Source organism: Geotrypetes seraphini, chromosome 2 (assembly GCF_902459505.1).
Source record: "Geotrypetes seraphini chromosome 2, aGeoSer1.1, whole genome shotgun sequence".
NCBI classification, from domain to species: Eukaryota; Metazoa; Chordata; class Amphibia; order Gymnophiona; family Dermophiidae; genus Geotrypetes; species Geotrypetes seraphini.
In genome coordinates this window covers 117924324-117946911 of record NC_047085.1, presented here as the reverse complement: position 1 = coordinate 117946911, position 22588 = coordinate 117924324, and the positions used below count along the sequence as shown (strand labels likewise).

The 22588-nt window shown below is 41.4% G+C and overlaps 1 protein-coding gene across 2 annotated transcripts in view; it reads left to right on the top strand.

Annotated features, from left to right (window-relative positions):
* The window catches only part of RP1 (RP1 axonemal microtubule associated), a 627806-nt gene that overhangs the window by 345833 nt on the left and 259385 nt on the right, over positions 1–22588 (top strand). The window contains exons 26-28 of one of the 2 annotated variants that reach the window (XM_033933653.1): positions 3310–3535; positions 15171–15325; positions 20702–20780. In XM_033933653.1, coding sequence (XP_033789544.1) covers positions 3310–3535; positions 15171–15325; positions 20702–20780 — 460 coding nt within the window. The remainder of the gene's footprint in view (positions 1–3309; positions 3536–15170; positions 15326–20701; positions 20781–22588) is intronic. The other variant, XM_033933654.1, reaches the window with a different exon arrangement.

The window sequence follows — 22588 nt, the reverse complement described above, 5'->3', positions numbered from 1 at the left end:
CAATGCTCAAAGTTCTTTCCAAAATATGGTGCTAGGGGCAAAGCTTTGGTTACCCCATTTTAGTTCAGTCTTCAATGAAGATTAAGGCCATTATTTTGGAAACATTTGCATTGATAAATAGAAACATTTATATATCTAAATATAAATAATGATTTCAGAAAGCCTGTTTATATATGGAGATCCATTCTACAAAGGGCATACAGGTAGATGAAAAAAATATCCATGGTGTGTTTTATACTAGCAAAAGAATATCTAGAGTGATGAAGTAGAGTGCATGCTTGAATAGGGATAAGCAGCTCGAGTGGAAAGCATTCGGGAAGTAAGTAGCTCCTGATGAAGCAGTTGTGAAATGGATGCTCCTTTGAGCATTGCTATCTGCCTGAGTCACTGCTGAAATTTAAGATAAGTGTATATAGATTTTTGCTCTAATGGACTACACTCGACCCTAATGTGCCCAACCCTTCATCTTCAAGATCCTGGAAAAAGCAGTATTAAAACAATTACACTCTTTCATCAACAAACAAGGATCCCTAACCACCTACCAATCGGGATTCAGGAAATTCCACAGTACCAAAACCATCCTCCTCAACATCATTGATGACTGCTGGAAACTCATGGATAAGGATAACGATGTCCTTCTGGTGCTGCTGGATCTCAGTGCGGTGTTCAACACTATTGACCATCTTTTCCTCACTGCACGGCTCTCTGAAATTTGTATTCAAGACACTGCATTATGATGGTTCATCTCCTTCCTGAATAATACGATTTCAAAGCGTACTGCTCAACGATGCACTATCAAAACCAAAACTGATTAAATACGGTGTTCCACAGGGGACTCTGCTATCCCCCTATTATTCAATCTCTACATTAGACCTGCCCTAGACATAGCCAACAAATACCAAATACAGATTCATTCTTTCGCTAGGAGAAACGTGTGATGCTCAGATGACAAAACTCCTAAACTGCCTCTCAGAAATTAAAAATTGGATGTCTGTCAACAAATTACAACTAAATGCCTCCAAAATGGAAGTCCTTTGGATCTGCAAAGAACACTGCAACTGCACCTGTCCCTCGCTAAGTTGAAACTTGACTACCATAACTGCAAAAGACCAAGCACAAAGGCTAGGAATACTCCTTGACTCCAACCTGTTGCCTTCCCCCAATATCATCCCCCCCATCGTGTAATTGTACATCGGGTTTCCTTTCCCTATGTGCATGACTTTACATTTCTCTACATTGAAGCTCATCTGCCATTTAATTGCCCACTCATTCAGTTTGTTCAGGTCCCTTTGAAGTTCTTTACATTCCTCAACTGTTCTAACCTTACTGGAGAGTTTTGTGTCGTCCACAAATTTTATAATTTTGCACTTCGTCCCTACTTCCAGATCATTAATAAATATATTGAATAGCAGTGGTCCCAGCACTGACCCCTGCGGGACGCCACCTGTTAACTGTATATTATGTACGTCAGCCTGTAACCCATTCTGAGCTCTTTGGGGAGAACGGGATAGAAAACAAAATAAATAGATATGAATAGGTATGAAAAAGTAAATAGCAAATAAGTCAATGGACATTTTTTGAGTTACATAGATAACCCATGTGGGTACCCATGGAAGTCTTTTCCTTCTTGAATTTGAATATTCATATTAACTTTCATCTTGGATTCTGTTGTTGTGGGAATTTACATATATTGAATTTAAATTATACTAGCTCAAGACATGCCTGAGTTTTAAAGAATATTTGTTTTGGCCAGAGCTTTACACAAGAGATTGAGGGTAGCCATTTTCCTGAATCCCATGCATATTTTTCCACCACCAAAATGAAATGAAGAAAAGTGCAGCCTCAATTTGTAATCTCCGGCACTTACGAGTGTGGGTTCAAAAAATGGCATGGTTACCTATGGACATGGTATCATTTAAATGTGGAAAGTTGCAAAAGTGCCACTTCCACGTGTGTCAACACCTCTATGCGAAAGCTACCAGGTTTGTGTCATTCATATTTTTGGCATGTAGAGTTGTAAAATGACTGCGCCAACACTTAATTATGTGCCTCTAGGTGTTTCAGGAAAGGCTGCATGTCATCAGAAGATTTTCTAAAATATCATAGGATTTAAGCACATCCCAGTCTAAATATCTCAGGTCTGATCTCTCTGCTGTGTGTAGAATGGGAATCCATGTAACTTGTCCAGGGCTACAGGATCATGAGAAGTGAGATCAGGAGAAGTAAGATTTGGACCTCAACTTTTAGGTCACTGCCCTAACCACTAGGCTACTCTGTCTCTTACTACTACGGCTTTTCATTCACTATTTGGAAAACACAGAGAAAGATACCAAGAAAGAACTTGGTCCTTGGCAAGAAGTGATACCCTACCCAGTCATACTCAAGAAAAAAATGGTAATAAAACACTGCTTTAATTTGAAAAATATTCCCTTGTCTGATATGAGTCTATTCCAACACTAGATGAATAATTGAGTGATTTGTACTCCTTGGCTGTTAAAGGTGTGGAATTATTGGAGGGGGGTATACTAGATGATTTTTGTATGGAATGGCCTTCAAGAAAATAGTATTCAGTTAAAAGGCAATCTCCCAGATTCAACTGTATATATGGTACCCAAATTTGGACATGATCCTGAAATGCATGTGCAGGTTAGTTGACTAAAAAGCTGTTTACTATCAATAATTGGATGCTAACAACCTAATTATTGATGTTAATTGACACTACCGTAATTAGAATTTGTGTATGCATTTGATTCCATGTTATTCTATGATGCTGGGTGCCTGTATCCCTTAGGGTGCAACCCAAAAGGAGATGTGGCAATGGAAAGGGCCGGGGTGGAGCCATGGGAGGGGCATTCTGAAAAACTGGGTGCTGTGTTAGAGAATAATGGATCTGGACACTTGGACACTGGGGTTTTCAGCAGGCATACATTTGCACACCCTTCATAGAATAGCACTTACCCCCTCTTTTACAAAGGTGCACTATGCTTTTTAGCGCACGCTCCAAACACGCGCTAAATGCTAACGCGTGCATGTTATACTATGGACGTGTTAGAGATTAGTGCACGCTTTGATTTAGCGTGCACTAAAACGCTTAGCGCACCTTTGTAAAAGAGGGCCTTAGTGCTGATCTTTGGTGTTGATCTTTGAGCTTAATTTATAGAATTCCCACAAAAACCCATATGTTATAATAGCTCATTTCTGCTTATAGAAAAGGCTTTCTGGTTTTGCTGTTCATTGAATATTTCAAACCATAAGAAACTTTTCAACAAGCGCTCTCTCTACTTGTGTATTTATTTTTTTGTGCTAAAGGTTAATTTGAAAAATCTTGGCCAACTGTACAAAATCCGTGTTGGACATGACAACAGTGGCAAGGATCCTGGCTGGTATTTAGAAGAGATTCGACTTCGAGACATGACTTTGGAGTCTGATGAAGAGATGTATCTTCCTGTGAACAGGTGGCTTGCTGAGGAGCGAGATGGTGGGGACACTTGGTGGGAAATCGCTGTCAGTGCATCCAACAAAGATCCTTTGCCATGTATGTACAATAGTAGCAAGTTGTGACATTTATAGCAGGGGATTCAGAAGATGAGCTATACCAGGAATGACCAACCTCAGTCCTTGCCAAGACAGGTCTTCATGATTTCTACAATGAATAAGCATGAGATCCATTTGGATACAATGCGGAGGCAGTGCAAATAATCTCATGCGTATTCATTGGAGAAATTCTGAAAACCCAACTAGATTGAGGTTCTCGAGAACCGAGGTTGGACACTCCTTACTAAATATTAGTGCAATATGTACTCTTAACCAAGGCTAATGTGCTCAGTGTTTGTGCTGGACAATTTCATGTCTTGGTCTCTTCTCTGAGAGTCACCTATAACATTTGCTTTTGCACTGATGTGGAGAAACTTAAGTTCTGTATCACTCCCACCTTTCTGAAATCTATCCTTCAGAGTTTCACACAGACTGACATTTTGTGGTGTAGAACTGCAGATTCCATCACAAAAATACTTTGAACAATATAGACTGTGATATTTTGAGGCTGGAGCAGCAAGTTATTGTGGACCCACAAACAGGAGGCAAAAGCAGAGAGCAGCAGACATGTGACCTCCAGGATGCATGCAACAAAAATAAAATAAGCTTTGCTTTATCACTCATTCCTTCTTGGCAGGGGTGGAGAACATAATTTTTGTGTCCACCTATTTTCCCCTTAGACCAATACAAAATCAGTACTCTGCCTACATTAATGGTAGTTACAACCCTATCTATAAAAAAGCAGCAGCACCCTAGAACACCAGTATACTTCCTCATATGCTGAAAGATTAGAGAGACTGGGGCTTTTTTCGCTGGAGAAGCGGAGACTTAGAGGGGACATGATAGAGACTTATAAGATCACGAAGGGCATAGAGAAAGTGGAGAAGGACAGATTCTTCAAACTTTCGACAACTACAAGAACGAGAGGGCATTCAGAAAAATGAAAAGGAGACAGATTCAGAACCAATGCTAGGAAGTTCTTCTTCACCCAACGGGTGGTGGACACCTGGAACGTGCTTCCAGAGGGAGTGATAGGACAGAGTACGGTATTGGAGTTCAAGAAGGGATTGGACAATTTTCTGAAGGAAAAGGGGATAGAAGGGTATAGATAGAGGGCTAGTATACAGGTCCTGGACCTGATGGGCCGCTGCGTGAGCAGACTGCTGGGCTTGATGGACCTCAGATCTGACCCAGCAGAGGCACGGCTTATGTTCTTATGAAAAAAACCCAGAACAAGTCAGACTGCTACAGATACCTACATCAAAAGTAAACACTAACAGAATACCTCACAGAAGCCACCTGATAGAAAAATACCACACCTTGGTTACATGCACAAAAAAGACAGATCCCACTCATCACAAAGGACATATACTCTCGGCCTGGTTTTAATCTCATCAGAAATACTATTTTCACCAACAGTCCGCCCCCCCCCCCCCCCATACTAGTCCCTTGGTCAGATCACCTGTAAGTCAAGGTTTCAATAACAATCCCTGTTTCTATGTCTTCACATGACAATACCCCCTTTAAATCATGTTGTTTGTCAAAAATTGATCCACAATTAATCTTTCCATCTTTGCTTGAATTCCCCACTTATTTTAGCACATTAGAGTTGGTCACAGATATTTCATAATACTTTAATAAATGCATTTGATAATGTAGCCCCTTTAAAAACCATTGTTCCCTCGCAGTCATATTCTCACAATCCTTGTTATCATTATGATATACAGATTGTAAAAAGACAACTACGCAAAGATGAACACATTTTGAAAAAAAAACGAAATTACCTACTGACTTTATTAAATTTATTTATTTCTAATATTTTTAGACCGCCTAAAACTAAGCAGTTAACAATTGAAAAACATTCACAATAATTCATGCACAATAAATTTACAAAATTACATTGCAATTACATAGTAATCTCATCCCCCAAAAATAATTTTGAGAGCTCAAAGAATTTACACATTAACCATCACATTAAATAAAGTAATACACAGGGGTTATAATTTCCATCTAAAAAAAAGGCAAAGTTTAAATATTATTAGGACTTGATTAAAAAATCATCTAATCCATCCAAAGACATTTATTCAATATTTTGCTCTATTACTTCCAAATCTCAAAAATTCTCTTCATATTCAGGCCCTGCAGCTGAAACTTTAGTACAATTCTATTCCACAAAGATCATCAATTTACAGAAAGTGTTGCCCACTTATCCTGATTCTCAACTTTCTTCTTTAACAATGATCCAGCATACTTTGTTTTCAGAAAATGTAGCTATTCCATTCTTAGGCCATTCAATATGGTCTTCATTTCAATTACACTCCACTTTATCCTTGTCAAAAATCCTGTTTACATTAAATAAGACCTCATGTTCTTTGGATCCATTTCCATCTTCTTGGCTAACAAACCCCCATTTTGAACATATGCTCCATATCATGTCTATAATTAATTCTAGCCTCTCAACAGGACAGTTTCCTGTTGTATTGAAATCTGCTATAGTTTGACCTATTCTTAAAAAACCATCGCCCAATCCAACAAATATAGTGCAAAATATAGACAGCAGATATAAATTCTCAAAACTGACACATTTTGATCACTAAATTAAAAATAAAATCATTTTTCCTACCTTTGTTGTCTGATGGGTCTCTGGTTGCACTTTCTTCTGACTGTACATCCTTTCTTTCTTTCTTTCTCTCTCCCTGCCCCCCCCTTTCTTTTTCTCTCCCTGCTCCCCCCCCCCCACGCTGCTGCTGCTGCAGCAGCAGATTTCTCCAAGCCACCGCCACCACAGACCAGGTGCATGCAATGACTGCATAAGCCTCCCCCCTCCCCCACCGATGTCACGGAGAGGAAGTTCTGGGCCAGCCAGGCAGCAATTGGCTAGCCCGGAACTTCCTCTCTGATATTAGAATTGACGTCGGGGAGGGGGGGGGGCGGGGAAAGGGTTGTGCAATCGCTGCACACACCTGATCTGTTCCTGCAATGTTTTGGGGACCCCTGTACTAGGGAGAACACTGCAGTGGGTTGCTCAAAAATGGGACATTTCAGTGTCCCAAAGCTGTGCTTGGGGACAATGGGACAGGCTGCCTAAAAACAGAATGGTCTCGTTACAGGGATGTATGGTCACGTTAAGTGCCTTGTGACAAATAGCACACATTAACAGCAGTAGTATGCATTAACTTTTACTGAATGACCTCCCTTTGTGTCTAAAGGGAAAATGCTTCTGGTGATGGGCAAAGAAACCAATGCCCTGCCAAGTCTCTTTATGCTGGTTTCAAAGGTATATATTTCCAGCACGGGCTCTTGCCCATTCAAACTACGATGAGCTGGCCGACCTGCTGGTATTAAGCAGCATTTAACTGTGCAGTGCTGCAGAATATCGGCTCTGGACACTATATAACTGTCCAGTTAGTGCCAGAGTGGTCTGAACACAGAGTCTGGGTGGAACCAGGACTCATGCAGGCACCAGCGATATTCAGTTCTGCTGCCCTCAACTGCCCTCAACTGGGCAGTTGAGGGCACTAAAAAAGCAGTTCTAATTTTGCCCAGTTAGATATGGGGCTATGACACTGAATATCGACCATACACATATAACTTCCGAGTGCCGCTACAAACCTGTGTACATTATTCAATTCTGGGGTCCAGACATGGCCAGCATTGAATATTCAGGTCTATTTTAGCCAGCAGGGGTCAGTGTTTAGAAAACACTCACATAAGAACATAAGAATTGCTGCTGCTGTCCTTCAGTTTCAAGGTCATGAAAAGAGCGTCTTTGTGCTTATCTCTGTGATATGTTGCTAATTTTGCCTTTGATGTTTATTTTGCCTTTATCTTTTGAATACTTTTACTGCTATATCACTTCTTATGCTGTATGGTTTCATCATACTGGCAACTGTATAATCCTTTGGTGTAGGTTCCCTGCGTAGTTGTTTTTTTTTTTCTTTGGGGGGGGGGGAGAGAGGGGACAAGGAGTAGGGAAGCCAGACTAGCATTGGGAGGAGAGGAGCTAATTCAGCATCAGCACCTGTCACATGGAAGGGGGGTGAGCCAACCCTCCACAATCCCCATAACTACACTGCATTCAAACAGTTGAAGGAACTGCACTGCAGAAATAAATCAGAGAAGAATTGTATTCTACAACAGAGTTGGTTAGATGAATCTTTACTTGATAAGGATATAAAACCCATTCCCTGGCTCTAAAGGTTAGACAGTATATCACCAACCAGCAGGTAGTTTTATGTCTGTAGGCTTGCTGGCGCCTTTAATATAGAACAGTCTGTCTAAACCTAAGCCAGAGTGGAAGCAGTCAGGGAGTCTCACCTCTGCTAAATAGCAAATCACTTCTGGCAATGATGCTGAAAAGCAAGCTAACAAAGCAGTACCAACTAAGAAGTTCATTTCTCGTAATACATACAAAGGAAATTAACATGAACAAAACAATTTAGAATCCTAAGGTACGTAGTGTAATTAGTTCATAACAGCATGTTTTGCTTGATGCTGCTCGTATACAGTTTCCCTGTGTAGTTCAATCCCGACAGAACTGTGATCTTTACCTGCAAATTAGTTGTGCAAGATTATCTGGACATTTGACATTGTGAATACAGTCTGTGGTTCACTGGCTTGTACATTATTTATATGAACAGATATGTCTATTTGCAAACACTTCTAAGTGAATGTGGCTAAATCCATAATTGCCCTGTAAGACTAATTTCACATGACGTATTTCAGATCTTTAAAGTGAGAATGTCAAGCCCGTGTCTTCATTTCTAGTTTCATGTGGCACCTACAACAGAAACACGAATGTCAAAAGTATACGAGAAGAAGAGCTCGATAAGCTTTTATATGTAGGCACAATAGAAGCAGAGTCATATTCAATGCAATTTAACCAGCCAGAAACAGCTCTTGGCTGGTAAAATTGCCTATTCAGGGTTAACCAGATCAGTGGCACCGAACTGGTTAGCACCACTAAAAGTAACAAATTAGCGCCAAAGTTGCTGGATTCATGACAACTAGAAGGCAAAAGGTAGGTATTCCCCTTCTGAAGGGTACAGAGTAGGGTAGTACATAGTAGTATGCAAAAAAAATTGTCAAATCTTGCCTCCACAAGGCTTATTTTTGTCCATTTGGTATGTCTTACTCATGTGTCATATTTCAGCTTGATTAGACAATATTTAGAGGTCACCCCGGCATGCACTGTTTGCTTGTGTGTTATGTATGTAGGTAACTGTGCATAATTAGTTTGCATGGTGTTTGTGATCTGCACCTGAAATCTGGCTCCTTGTGAAGTCAGTCTATTAGCTGTCAACTGCTAGTCTGCTATGAATGGTGCAAAACTTACAGCGTCCACCATTGCCAGACATTCCATGACATCTCATGCATACAGATGAAATGGAACCTGTGACCTTTGAAAGTCTTGTAGAAACATAGAAAATGACGGCAGAAAAGGGTTATAGCCCACCAAGTCTGCCGATTCCAAGTGCCCGCTCCCCAGAGTTCACTCCCTTAGAGATCCCACGTGAGTATCCCATTTCCTCTTAAAATCCGTCATGCTGCTGGCCTCAATCACCTGCAGTAGGAGTCCGTTCCACCGATCCACCACTCTCTCGGTGAAGAAGTACTTTCTAGAGTCGCTATGAAATTTTCCTCCCCTGATTTTCAGCGGATACCCTCTGGTGGTTGAGGGTCCCATGAGACAGAAGATATCATCTTCCAACTCGATACGTCCCGTGATGTACTTATACGTTTCAATCATGTCCCCCCGTTCTCTTCTTTCCTCAAGTGAATACAGCCGCAGTTTTTTTAGTCTTTCTTCATACATGAGATCCTTGAGCCCCAAGACCATCCTGGTCGCCATTCGCTGAACTGATTCGATCCTCAGTATGTCCTTACGGTAGTGTGGTCTCCAGAACTGAACAAAGTACTCCAAGTGAGGCCTCACCGTGGATCTGTACAACGGCAGCATGACTTCAGGTCTCCTGCTGACAAAACCTCTACGGATACAACCCATCATTTGTCTTGCCCTGGAGGAAGCCTTCTCCACTTGATTGGCAGCTTTCATGTCCTCACTAATGATCACCCCTAGATCGCGTTCTGCCGTGGTCTTAACCAAGGTCTCACCATTCAGTACATAAGTTCTATGCGGGTTTCTCCTACCTAGGTGCATTAACTTGCATTTTTTAGCATTGAAGCCTAGCTGCCAAGTAGTTGACCATCTTTCCAGCAGTAGTAGATCGTGTGTCATATTATCAGGTAATAAGTTTTTGCCTACTATGTTGCAAAGTTTGGTGTCGTCAGCGAACAGTGCTAACCTTCCTTTAAGCCCTTGCGTCATATCCCTTATGAATAAATTGAATAGAATCGGGCCCAGGACTGAGCCCTGCGGCACCCCACTGATTACATCCGACGGCTCAGATGGGGTTCCATTCACCACCACCCTCTGAAGTCTACCGTTCAGCCAATCCCCAACCCATGCAGTTAGAGTGTCTCCTAATCCTATTGATTTCAACTTGTTCAAAAGCCTTCGGTGTGGGACGCTATCAAATGCTTTACTGAAGTCCAAATATACCACTTCCAGTGATTCTCCGGCATCCAGTTGTCTAGTAACCCAGTCAAAAAAGCTAATCAGATTAGATTGACAGGATCTACCCTGGGTGAACCCATGTTGGTGGGGGTCACGTAGGTTTTCCTCGTCTAGAATTGTGTCAAGGTTCCGTTTGATCAGTGTTTCCATGAGTTTACACACTATAGATGTGAGACTCACTGGTCTGTAGTTTGCTGTCTCTGTCCTGCAGCCCTTTTTGTGGAGTGGGATTACGTTGGCGGTTTTCCAGTCCAAGGGGACTCTTCCTGTGCGTAGGGAAAGATTGAAAAGCACAGATAATGGTTCTGCCAGGACTTCACTTAACTCCCTGAGCACCCTGGGGTGTAGGTTGTCCGGTCCCATGGCTTTGTTTACTTTGAGTCTTGATAGTTCGTCGTAGACGCTACTGGGCGTAAACTCAAAATCTTGAAATGAGTCTTTCAGGTTATCTCCCGTCTGAAGCTGTGGACCAGCTCCCGGCGCTTCACAGGTGAAGACTGAACAGAAGTATTCGTTTAGTAGCTCTGCCTTGGCAGAATCTGATTCCGCAAAGTTACCGTCCGATTGCTTCAGCCGTTCTATCCCATCTTTGTTTCTTTTCCTGTCACTAACATAGCTAAAGAAAGATTTATCCCCTTTCTTAATATTCCATGCTAGCTCTTCCTCCATTCGGAGTTTGGCCTCTCTGACTTCTTTTTTGACAGCTTTAGATCTGTCTAGATAGTCCTCTTTCGCCCCCTGGTTTCCTAAATGTTTGTAGGTGATGAATGCTTATTTTTTCTTTTTAACTAGGTCTGAAATTTCTTTAGTGAACCATTGGGGTCTTTTGTTTCTCCTGCGTTTTCTTACTGTTTTTGTGTATCGGTTTGTTGCTTCATGTAGGATGGACTTCAGAGACGACCACATATCCTCTAAATTGTCAGATTTTGCTTGTTTATGTAGCTCCTGATGGACAAAATCTCCCATGCGGTTGAAGTCTGTGCCTCTAAAGTTGAGAACCCTTGTTGCTGTGTTGGACTTAGAGAAACCTTTCTTGAGGTTGAGCCATACCATATTATGGTTGCTGGATGCCAGTGTATCACCTACTGAGACTTCCGAGATGCTATCTCCGTTGGTGAGTACTAGGTCTAGTATCGCCTGGTCTCTGGTGGGTTCTAATACCATTTGCTTGAGACGTGCACCCTTTATGGAGGTTAATATTCTTTTGCTGCTACCTGTAGTCGCGGAGAGTGTGTTCCAATCTGCATCGGGCATGTTGAAGTCTCCTAGCATTACTGTGTCCCCGCGTAGTGTGATGTTCTCTATGTCCTCGATTAATTCCATGTCTTTGTTTTCCTGCTGCCTGGGAAGTCTGTATATCACACCAAGGTATAGGCATTTTTCATTCCCTCTGGCCAGGTTCACCCAGAGGGATTCCCCGGTGTATCTTACATCTGTGATTCTGGTAGTTTTGATGCTTTCCTTAGTGTACAGTGCTACACCTCCTCCCAATTTATCCTTCCTGTCGCAACGAAGTAGGTTGTAGCCTGGTATGACCATATCCCACCCATGCGAGTCTTTGAACCAGGTTTCGGATTTCGCTTTCACATCAAGATCGGGATTTGTTATTTCAGTCTCTAATTCTAGAATTTTATTGCCCAAGCTGTGTGGATTAACATACATAGCCCTCCATATCTTATGGGTTAGTGTGGCTCCTAAATTATTATTGATAACTCTCCCTGAATTATCGTGGATATCATTGGTACCTGCCTTAGACTCAGTAGTGTGACTTGCCTCCTCAGGGTGGTTTCTTACTGCTCTAGGATATAAGTATGTACCCTCTCCCAACTTACCTAGTTTAAAGCCCTATGGAGTAGGCGGGCCAGTCGATGTCCAAATACGTTCTTACCTCTTCTGTTTAGGTGGAGTCCGTCTGGTCCTTGTAGTCCCTGGAGTGTCTCGCCGTGGTCTAGGAATCCAAAGTTAATTTCTACGCACCATTCGTGTAGCCATTTGTTAGTCCGTTGGATGCGCTCTTCTCTAGCTCTGCCTTTGTTTCTTACTGGTAGAATTGATGAAAAGACTACCTGTGTTCCTATCTGCTTCAACTTCTTACCCAGTGCTCCAAAGTCTCTGGGAATGTTCTCTGTGGTACTCCTAGCAGTGTTGTTTGTGCCTACATGGATGAGAAACATGGGAAAATGAGAACTCAGCCATTTTTTGATCTCTTGATTGAAGTGCAAAAATATTCCTGAAGAAACATCCCACAGAGAGGGCTGACAATCCAGTTTTTAAGGAACTTTGGAATCGGGCATCCAAAGTTGTTAATGATGCAGCAGAATGAGGGATAAGCCTCATTGAAAAATACAATGACAAAAATGACAAAAGATGAAGAACAGAAGCAATTTGTTCTTCGGCTAGTGGCTAGCCACCGAAAGAATTTTCCTTCTGCATCAAAGGTGGCTCTTATATCATAGACCAGGGGTGTCAAATGTTGGTCCTCGAGAGCCAAGAAAAATCCAACGGGTCTGCAGTAAAAGGCGAACACCAAAAACAAGAGAAAGAATGCAGAGTGGAATATACAAGGTGAAGGAATCTTTATTGGATATCTATACAAAATTGTAATCCATAAAAATGGCTCTCATATACATGGAGTACGGACCCATGTATATGAGAGCCATTTTTATGGATTGCAATTTTGAACCTTGTTTTTGGTCCTCGAGGGCCACAATCCAGTCAAATTTTCAGGAATTCCCCAATGAATGTGCATGATATCTATTAGCATACAACGAAAGCAGTGCATGCAAATAGATCTCTTGCATATTCATTGGGGAAATCCTGAAAACCCGACGGATTGCGGCCCTCGAGAACTGACATTTGGCACCCCTGTCATAATAATAATAATAATAACAGTTTATATACCGCAGTACCGTGAAGTTCTATGCGGTTTACAATGATTAGAAAGCTGCTACAAATTGAGTGGAACTTACATAGTTGGAGATTAGTGGCTAACAGTTTAAGAGTTCAGTTGTTATGGGAGAGATTGTGCAGATCCGCTACCTAGGTACTTCAGGAACAGGTATGTTTTTAGGTGTTTCCTAAATTCACCATAGTTATTTGCTTGCATAATTAGATTTTCCAGGTCTTTGCCCCATAATGCTGCTTGATAAGAGAGGAGGTGTTGATGGTGTACGCTTCTCTTATGTCTATTGATTGAGAAGGAGAAGAGGTCAGTTATATATTTAGGGGCTAAACCGGATAGTACCTTAAAGCAAAAACATCCCAGCTTGAACTTCGCACATGCCTCCATCGGCAGCCAGTGCAGGAGTTGGTAGGAAGGGGTTATGTGATCGGACTTCTTCAACCCGAAGATCAACCTGACCGCCGCATTCTGTACCAGTTGTAGTCTCTGCATGTTCTTCCAGTATAGCTCCATCTCGCATGGTTTCCATTACCAAATTCTGGAACAGTTCTCCTTGTAGAGAATCTAGGATCTCCCTACTTCTTCTGCTTTACAGACTTTGCCCCTTTTTCCCATGTGTGTAGAGGTATTCAATGATTCACTGACCTGAGTGGGGGCTTTGATTGCCATGCTCCAATGACTCTGTTTTAAATCCCTCATCAGTAGGATAGTTACTGCTGCTGAAGACACTTCTTCCCTTCTTTGATAGATGCACACCATCTCTGTTCATCAGCCTTAAGAAAATCATCCTATGGTCCAGGAAGCCAAAACGCTCTTGACAATACCATCCATTCAGCCACCCATTCATCTCCAAGATGTGAGCTTCTATGCTTTGGCCTTTTCCTCGATAGAAAGGATCAATGAGAACACCACAAGCACACCTGACTGCTTCACTTCCTCTTCCAGAGCCACAAAGTCACTTTTGATAAATTCAGAGAAGTATCTAGAGGAATCACAGATGAGCAGCATCAAATAATAGTCATTAGGCTTGATGAGTCCCTGCAGGCTCTCAGTCATATCTTGAATTTTGGCAACAGGCAGACAGTGCACCTCCTGGGACATCATATCTGGTCTGCAGATGGACGTCGCTGAACTCCTCAGAAGGGAATCACCAAGCACTACTACCTTTCCCTTAGTGGTCACAGATCCAGCAATTTGGGAGATTTTGAGTTTGGCCCTTGCTCTCCCTGGGATGTAGTCAGAATACTGGCATTTATGTACTTGTATGAATACATAGATACGCACATATATGCTAGTATTTAGTCATTTACATGCATTCATGCCAAATTCTCAAATAAACATAAACATTCCTGGCAATGAAACGTTGGCACCCTCTTTATAGAATTACCCCACAATGTCTTCTCTTGAAGAGGCAGCAAGTGAACAAGTTATAGCAATTGGTAAGTGTCATGCACTAAGTGCAGCATGCAGTCAGTGTTTATTCTCCACCCATAACCTACTCAGATTCTGCTCCAACTTGGCATATAGTTGGTACAGGCATAAATTAGTACAGGCTAATTGTCATACCAGCACAATGAGTTACCTTGCTGATCACTAACAACATGTGCTAATTCATGCATTAATTGCTGTGAACTTTAGTAAAAAAACAAACAAAAAACCTCTAGATGTGTTGTTTATGGAAAAGGTACAACAGCAAAAGCAGGTGCAAATCTTCGTGGGTATTTTTTTTTTTGGGGGGGGGAAGTTTTCAAAGTGAACCTTTCCCTTTAAAAACTGGTACAAATTGCAATATCCATGGTTACTTTTTCCTATGCATCTGCTTGCAGCATTTTGAAATCTACCCTAAGATGTCTATTTAATGATGCATCAGTGGATTTTTGATGCATCATCTTGTACATGGTCCTTCTAGCCAATCAGTTACTACCTCTAAGATTTTTTTTATATGGTGGTCAAAGCACACAACTTATTGTGTAATATTTTATAGGCTAGATTGCAAGCCTGTTCTATGACAAATCTGTTCATTCTGATTCTCTCTTTTTGTGTTACTCCTAATGTTGTTCTCAGGCAGTCCTAATGCCATTTTCCAAGGACTTGACTAGTAGATTCATTATAATTTTAATCACATATTGTTGATTATTTTTTTTTTTTTATTGCCAGTGGTGGATTATGAGATACATGTTTACACTGGGTCCAGGCCAGGAGCTGATACAGATGCTAATGTTCATATTAATCTTATCGGGACTAGAGGAGATTCTGGCAAACGAAAACTTCACAGATCTAAGAATCAAACCTCCAGGTTTCAGCAGGGACAGGTAACACTTGAAGAGCATAACCAAGCTTGCTGAACTAATACTGCAATACCATTTCTACTTCGATCATTCTTAATTTAGTGGCATTGAGTTTTATGGGTGTAAAAGTTTATTGATGTTGATTAAATCCATTATAGGTCTAGGGTAAATGCACAAAAGTCAGGAAATTCAGAGTTATTGCTTACCAGTACTCATAACTCTGCAGCCTGTTACACTTCCATTATATCACAGATAACATCACAACAGAATTTATCTTACAGAATCCTCTAGTTGTAGAAATGCAGAGGGAGATTTTTTTCTCTTGAAATATATATTAAAAAAATAACTAGAACTCTGGTACAAAATATTATAGGTAAACCCTTTGGAGAAAATTCTGTAAATGGCATCTAAAAAGATAGGTATCTATTGCAGAATCATGCCTAACTTAAAACTTAGGTGCCTGTAATATAGGCCAGGATTTAAAGGCCTACATAATAAGCAACCAAGTCTTTTAGAGAATTGTGCCTAGCAGTGCCTATCACTAACGTTGTTAAATCGCAAGAGGATCTTGTGAGACTGGAAGACGGTATCAAAATAGCAGATGATGTTTAATGTGAGTAAGTGCAAAGTGATGCATGTGGGAAAGAAGAACCCGAACTATAGCTACATGATGCTGGGTTCTATATTCGGAGTCACTGCCCAGGAACAGGATCTAGGTGTTATTGTTGTTGAGTTTAAGTTGAAACCCTCGGCGGCTAAGAAAGCAAAGAGAATGTTAGGAATTATCAGGAAAGGAATGGAAAACAAAGATGAAAATGTTATAATGCCCTTGTATCACTCTATGGTATGGCCACAACTTGAATACTGTGTGCAGTTCTGATCGAAGAATCTCAACAATATAGTAGAATTAGAAAATGTACAGAGAAGGGTGACGAAAATGATAAGAGGTTTAGGATGACTTCCCTATAAAGAGAGGCTAAAGCGGCTAGCGCTTTTCAGTTTGGAAAAGAGACAGCTCAGGGGTGATATGATAGAGGGCTATAAAATGCTGAGTAGAGTAGAAAGGGTAGTTATGAATTGCTTGTACACACTTTCCAAAAATACTAGGACTAGGAGGCATGCGATGAAGCTACTAAGTAGTAGATTTAAAACAAATCGGAGAAAATATTTCTTCACTCAACATGTACCAGTAATTAAACTCTGGAATTCATTGCCGGAGAATGTGGTAAAATCAGTTAGCAGTTGGCTTGGGGAAATCCACTGCTTATTTCTAGGATAAGCAGCATAAAATTTGTTTTACTAGTTGGGATCTAGCTAGGTACTGCTTCCAACAGTGGCCAACCCAGTGGAAGCAGGATACTGGGCTTGATGGACCTTCGATCTGTCTCAGTATGGCAATTCTTATGTTTTTTTTTGTTCTTAGGAGGGGCAAAAACAACCTGGGCCAATCAGAGCCTCAGCTCCCCCCCCCCCCCCACCCAGTGCATCCCAAGATGCACTGGGGAGGGAAAGGCCCACCATTTTGAAGAGGTGGGTCTGCTGGCTGGAGGGAATAGAGGTAAGGGAAGGAGGGTGGGGGTTGTCGGAGGCAAGGGGGTGTTGAATGGTGGTGGGAAAGAGTGGGCATCTCTCCCGCTGCCGAAGGGATGTTGGTAGTATGTTACTTGGTGACGGGAGAGAGTGGGTATCTCTCCCGCTGCCAGGAGAGTGGTTTTTGCAGCAGGAGAGAGTGGGCAACACTGCCGAGGGGGTGTTGTGGTGTGTGTTGCTTGTTTGCTGGAGAGAATGAGCATCTCTCCCACTGCCGAGAAGGTGTTTGAGGGAGTGTTGCTTGGTTTGCGGGAGAGAGTGGGCATCTCTCTCGCTGTCGGGCGGAGGTTTGCTTGACTTCAGTATCTTGATTTGTTGTTTGGAGGGGGGGGGTTGTGTTTATTCTGCACATGTGTCTATCGCTATCACCAGCGATGGGCACATTCAAATTTAGCGAATCTTTACTATTCTCTGCCAATCTCATTTCTATGAGCATTTTTGGGAGAATGACTCGCTTTTTCAAAATCGCTACTATAAAGGCTGCGACAGAGGCCCATCAGTTTTTAATGAAAATTTTTGAGAATCTAGGCTGAAGTCAATCTGGCATTTCATCTAAGGTAGGATTATCAAACTTTGTCCAGATTATGAAAAGCTTTCCTTCACTCGGTACACGATCGGTTTGCTTTGTGAATCTAGCCCAAAGTGTCCGAATACAAGAAAGCATGGGATAGGCACATGGGATCTCTTAAGGAGAGGAGGAGACAGTGGATGCTGTGGATGAGCCATTTGGCCTTTATATGCCTTCATGTTTCTTAGCATGCCTACTGTAGGTGCCCTAGGTGGTATTATATAAGCATTTTGCACTTAATTTAAGGCGCCTGTAGGAATGTGTACCCTAAATTAAGGTTCCATTTATAGAATAGGGGCCACAATGTGCATTTCATAGGCAACATACAATTTCCCCCACTATGTGTAAGACTTTAACGAGACTCATATTTAGATTCAAAAGAACAGCCCCCTCCCCCCACCAATTTGCCACACGTTTTATGATCATACAGTTTCAATACTTTCAATACATTTATCATAAACATATGAAGGTTGACTTGAGGTGGACATAATTATGTTTACTGTTTGTATAACTTAGTTTTAAGGGTACTTTTTCAGTTTTTATCACTTATTTTTATTTGTATGTTTTGTGGTTTAATCTGTGTGCTGTCCTATTGAAGGGGTTCCATTCTTTCAATTGTATTACTATCGATTGTAAACTACTTAAATTGCTATAGTAGTGGAGCTGTATATCAAGATTGAAATAAAGAGTAAACCGATGAAATGACCATGGTGATGAAGTGTCTCAGCAGTGAACTATCAAGTGATGAAATGTCAAGAAACCTTGTGCGTAACGTCCCCATAGTTTGTTTAGCTTTTAACATGCAACATTTAAACTTTTGGGGCTTTGCTCCTTAGTTAGCTGCACTGATACATATAAGTGTCTGGAACATGGCTCTTATACATTAGTGTTGCTGGACCTATGAGGGGCTGCTGAAAAGTTCTCGGCCCAACCAAGAAGAGAATGATGTGGAGCCATGAAACTTACAAGTTATTTCAGCAACAATTAAATAGCTCTAAATGAGGTGGGAGACTAAAATAAAGTGTCCTGAGAATCCTTGAAAAAGCCGCATTGAGCGGCGAAACAGGTCCCCGTCGAGCTTGTCAGTACTCTACACACTTTGAGATAAGTAATGTTTTGCTGTTGATAAAAAGAAAAAAAAAAGTAAAAAATTAATTTATAGTACAGTAGAATTTGGTTTACACAAATAAGGTGGTGGAGGTAATCTAGTCAGTGATAGAAATCTTAAACCTTAAATAGACTTGGTATTGAATGAAAATATCAATGGATTGAAATATCCATATCCAAGTGGTTTTTGAGTCCATTTTTCTCCACAATCTGGTTTGAATACCCTATAGTGCAGTGGTCTCAAACTCAAACCTTTTGCAGGGCCACATTTTAGATTTGTAGGTATTTGGAAGGCCTCAGAAAAAAATAGTTAATGTCTTATTAAAGAAATGACAATTTTGCATGAGGTAAAATTCTTTATAGTTTATAAATCTTTCCTTTTGGCTACGTCTTAATAATAATATTGTCATTTATAGCTAAAGAGACATATGATCAAGAAACTGATTTATTTTACTTTTGTGATTATGATAAACATACCGAGGGCCTCAAAATAGTACCTGGCGGACCACATGTGGCCCCCGGGCCATGAGCTTGAGATCACTGGTGTAATGGGATTTACTTTATGCTTGAGGATTGTTCCTAAATAATCCCACATACCATCTTCTGTGTTTTCACTGAGAACTTTCAATTGCCTCTTATCTACATGAAAATAGTGAAAATCCTGTTTTCAGCAGAGCCTTTTGTTAGATACTTGGGTCTGTGACTTGGAAGTCTCACCAATCTATGCAACATGTGGCTTCATAAGAAAATAAGAACATAAGCAGTGCCTCCGCCGGGTCAGACCATAGGTCCATCCTGCCCAGCAGTCCGCTCCCGCGGCGGCCCAAACAGGTCACGACCTGTCTGAATCACCAGAAGGGGCCCCTTGCCACCTTGGTTTCTCATTAAAGTCCTATCTTCCCATCAAAGTCCTCACCCTCTGGTCTTGCCCATGCACGACCTGGTTGGCTTTCTATACTTATCACCTGGTTAGCTTTCTATACTTGTGTTACATCCCAGCACCTCTCTCAGTATCCCACGATCCCTTTATCCCTCAGGAATCCGTCCAATCCCTGTTTGAATCCATGTACCGTACTCTGCCTGATCACTTCCTCCGGTAGCGCATTCCAAGTGTTCATGACCCTTTGAGTGAAGAAAAACTTCCTTGCATTTGTTTTGAACCTATCTCCCTTCAGTTTCTCCGAATGCCCCCTCGTACCTGTTGTCCCCCTCAGTCTGAAGAATCTGTCCCTATCCACCCTCTCTATGCCCCTCATGATCTTGAAGGTCTCTATCATATCTCCCCTGAGCCTCCTTTTTTCCAGAGAGAAGAGCCCCAGCCTATCCAACCTCTCAGCGTATGGGCAGTGTTCCAGCCCTTTTACCAGTTTCGTTGCTCTCCTTTGGACTCTCTCAAGTACCGCTATGTCTTTCTTGAGGTGCTAGTAGCCAGCAATGCTATGAAGGACTGCAGGAAAGCAAATAGCAGTACCTGACAGAAATCCACCTGAAAATGTAGGAACATTCCTTTTCTTATTAAGAAATAAAATCAGAAGCATTTATGCTGCTAAGTTCCAGGAACTTAGCCCTGTCAAATTATCGCATTGCAAACTCTGGCATCAGCTGTGCTAGAATTCAGCTTCAAGCAGAACTTAACTCTTTGTAAGTTATAAATACAAGTACCAGAAATAGAGCATATAATAAAACCCCATAGTGCAGAGCAAAAATACATTTTGTACTTATACGAGACTGTTATTATTTATAACTGGATACTGGAATGCCCTTCACTTAATGTATATGTGGGGAACCTTGCTAGTTCTGCTACATTTTATGCAAATAATGAAGCACAGTTGATGACAGGTTGTAAAAATAGGCAGACTGAAAACGGCAGCTTTACCTGCTGATTGCCATATTGCCTAAACTAATATATGAGAAAATAAGTAGACATCATTCAAATCAGTCAAAATCATATACCATTTTCTTGGCAGAACTGCAGCGTTCCTCTGGTAATTGCATTGCCCTTTAAATATAGCTGCATGCCATCCCAATGTTCAGTCCTCACAGTGTTGTAATTCATTTTAAAAATGGGAAAGCAGAATTTCAAGTTTTGGCAGCTGGGTTTTATTTTATTGGGGCTTTCTGCGTTTCCTGTGCAGGTTGATATCTTCTGCATCCGAGCTATTTCCCTAGGACAACTGCAAAAGGTTATAATTGGTCATGATGGAAGTGGTCCAGGTAAAGTTTGAATTCATTTATAGAAATACATTTTCTCTCTCTTTCTGTTTCAATCTTTTTATTATTATTATTAAGGTATGCAAAGTAGTACATTCATGCTTCTGCAAACATGTGCTAAAAGATCTGTACACAATGAACATGCATATAATCTTTGCTCATATACAGCTACAAACTATTTTCTATTTTAACCTACCCTTCAAGTTTCAAGTTTATTATTTTTCTTGATTAATCGCTTAATCCAATTCTAAGCGATGAACATGTTAAATATAGTCTAATAAGGACAATACAATACAAAACAAACTTTAAATAATAACATTGGGTAAAAACTAATACATAATATTTTATACTTATGACATAGGGTATGATAAGGGTTAGAAATACAATTGATAAAGAAAAGTAAAACAGAGGAAACCCTTCCTTGTTTCTCACTCCTAAACTTCCCACCACCTTCCTAACATCCCAGCGTCTCCATACCTCCAAATCATTTAACAATGCAATTCAAAGTTGTATTGTTAGGGTCTCCAAAAAGGGAATCTACAAGTTAAAATTATTATTTATTTTTTTTTGCAACAGTCCCCAAATTCTCTTCAGCCGCTCATTCCATTCTTAACAACATAACATAACAGCCCACTTATATACTGTTATACCTTTCGGTTCTAAGCGGTTTACAAGGGTCAAGGAACTGTACATGCACAATGAATACAGCACACAAATTAAAATTTATCAAATAAATGGGTCTTCAACATTTCTCTAAAAACCTGATAAGAACTGGAATTTGATTCTAACTGACTGAAACTCTTATCTCAGCACTTGTATTTATTCAATTTTCTATACCACTGTCTCGCAAACCTTTTCTAGCCCCTGCAAACTAAACTCAGGGCCTGCATGTTCGGACATCGACCGATGATGCCACACACATACGTGTGATGTCGTCATGTTAATGTCTGTTCATGCTCAGAGGACCTCTTCTACCTTGTAAAAGGGCCAATGAAAGACCTCTACAAAAAGAAAAAGAAGCAGCATATCTGGAAACAACTACAGGCAGGGGGAAGAGGAAAATTTGCCATCTTGTTCCTTCTTTCCTCCACACAATCCTTGCTGCACCAGTACTAAATGGCAGGCCTTCACTCCTTGGTGCATCATGTGATGCACGGGGAAGGGCAAAGACCCTGATTAGCTCTGATGCCTAAGATCCCTCCCAAGTGGAGAGGCCTTAGGCGTCTGAGCCAATCAGGGCCTTAGGCCATTCCCCGTGCATCACATGATGCACTAAGGAGGGAAAGCCCGCAATTTATAATTGGCGGACCTTGAAGGAGGAGGGACTGTGCTTCCCTCCTCCTTCCAACAGACAAAGCTACCAGGGGAGGGTTCAGGGGAGCGTCCAGTGACTGGAGAGAGTGGGCATCCCTCCTGCCTTTTTTGGTTGGGGGAAGGGGAAGGGTAGGGTATGGTTTGGGGAGGGCCTCCATTGACAGAAGGGAGTGGGCTTTCCTCCTGCCAATTTTCTTTCATGCTGGGAGAGGGGGGTTGAGATGCCATAGCAGGAGGGAGAAGACATCCCTCTTGCCAATTTTCATTTGTGGCCAGGGGGTTGGCATAGCAGGAGGAAGTGGGCATTCCTCCCACCGTTGATTCACGGTGTTGGTGCCATTTTGTCAGGGAGAGTTGTTATTGGCGGGGGGGGGGGGGGTGCTTTTTCTTTTTTTTTTTTCTAATGGGGCAGATATTGTACATGTGTAACATAAAGAGCATCTGTGCCCATTAAAAAAAAAGGACTAAACAGATGAGCGATGGGTCTTGACCAGTCA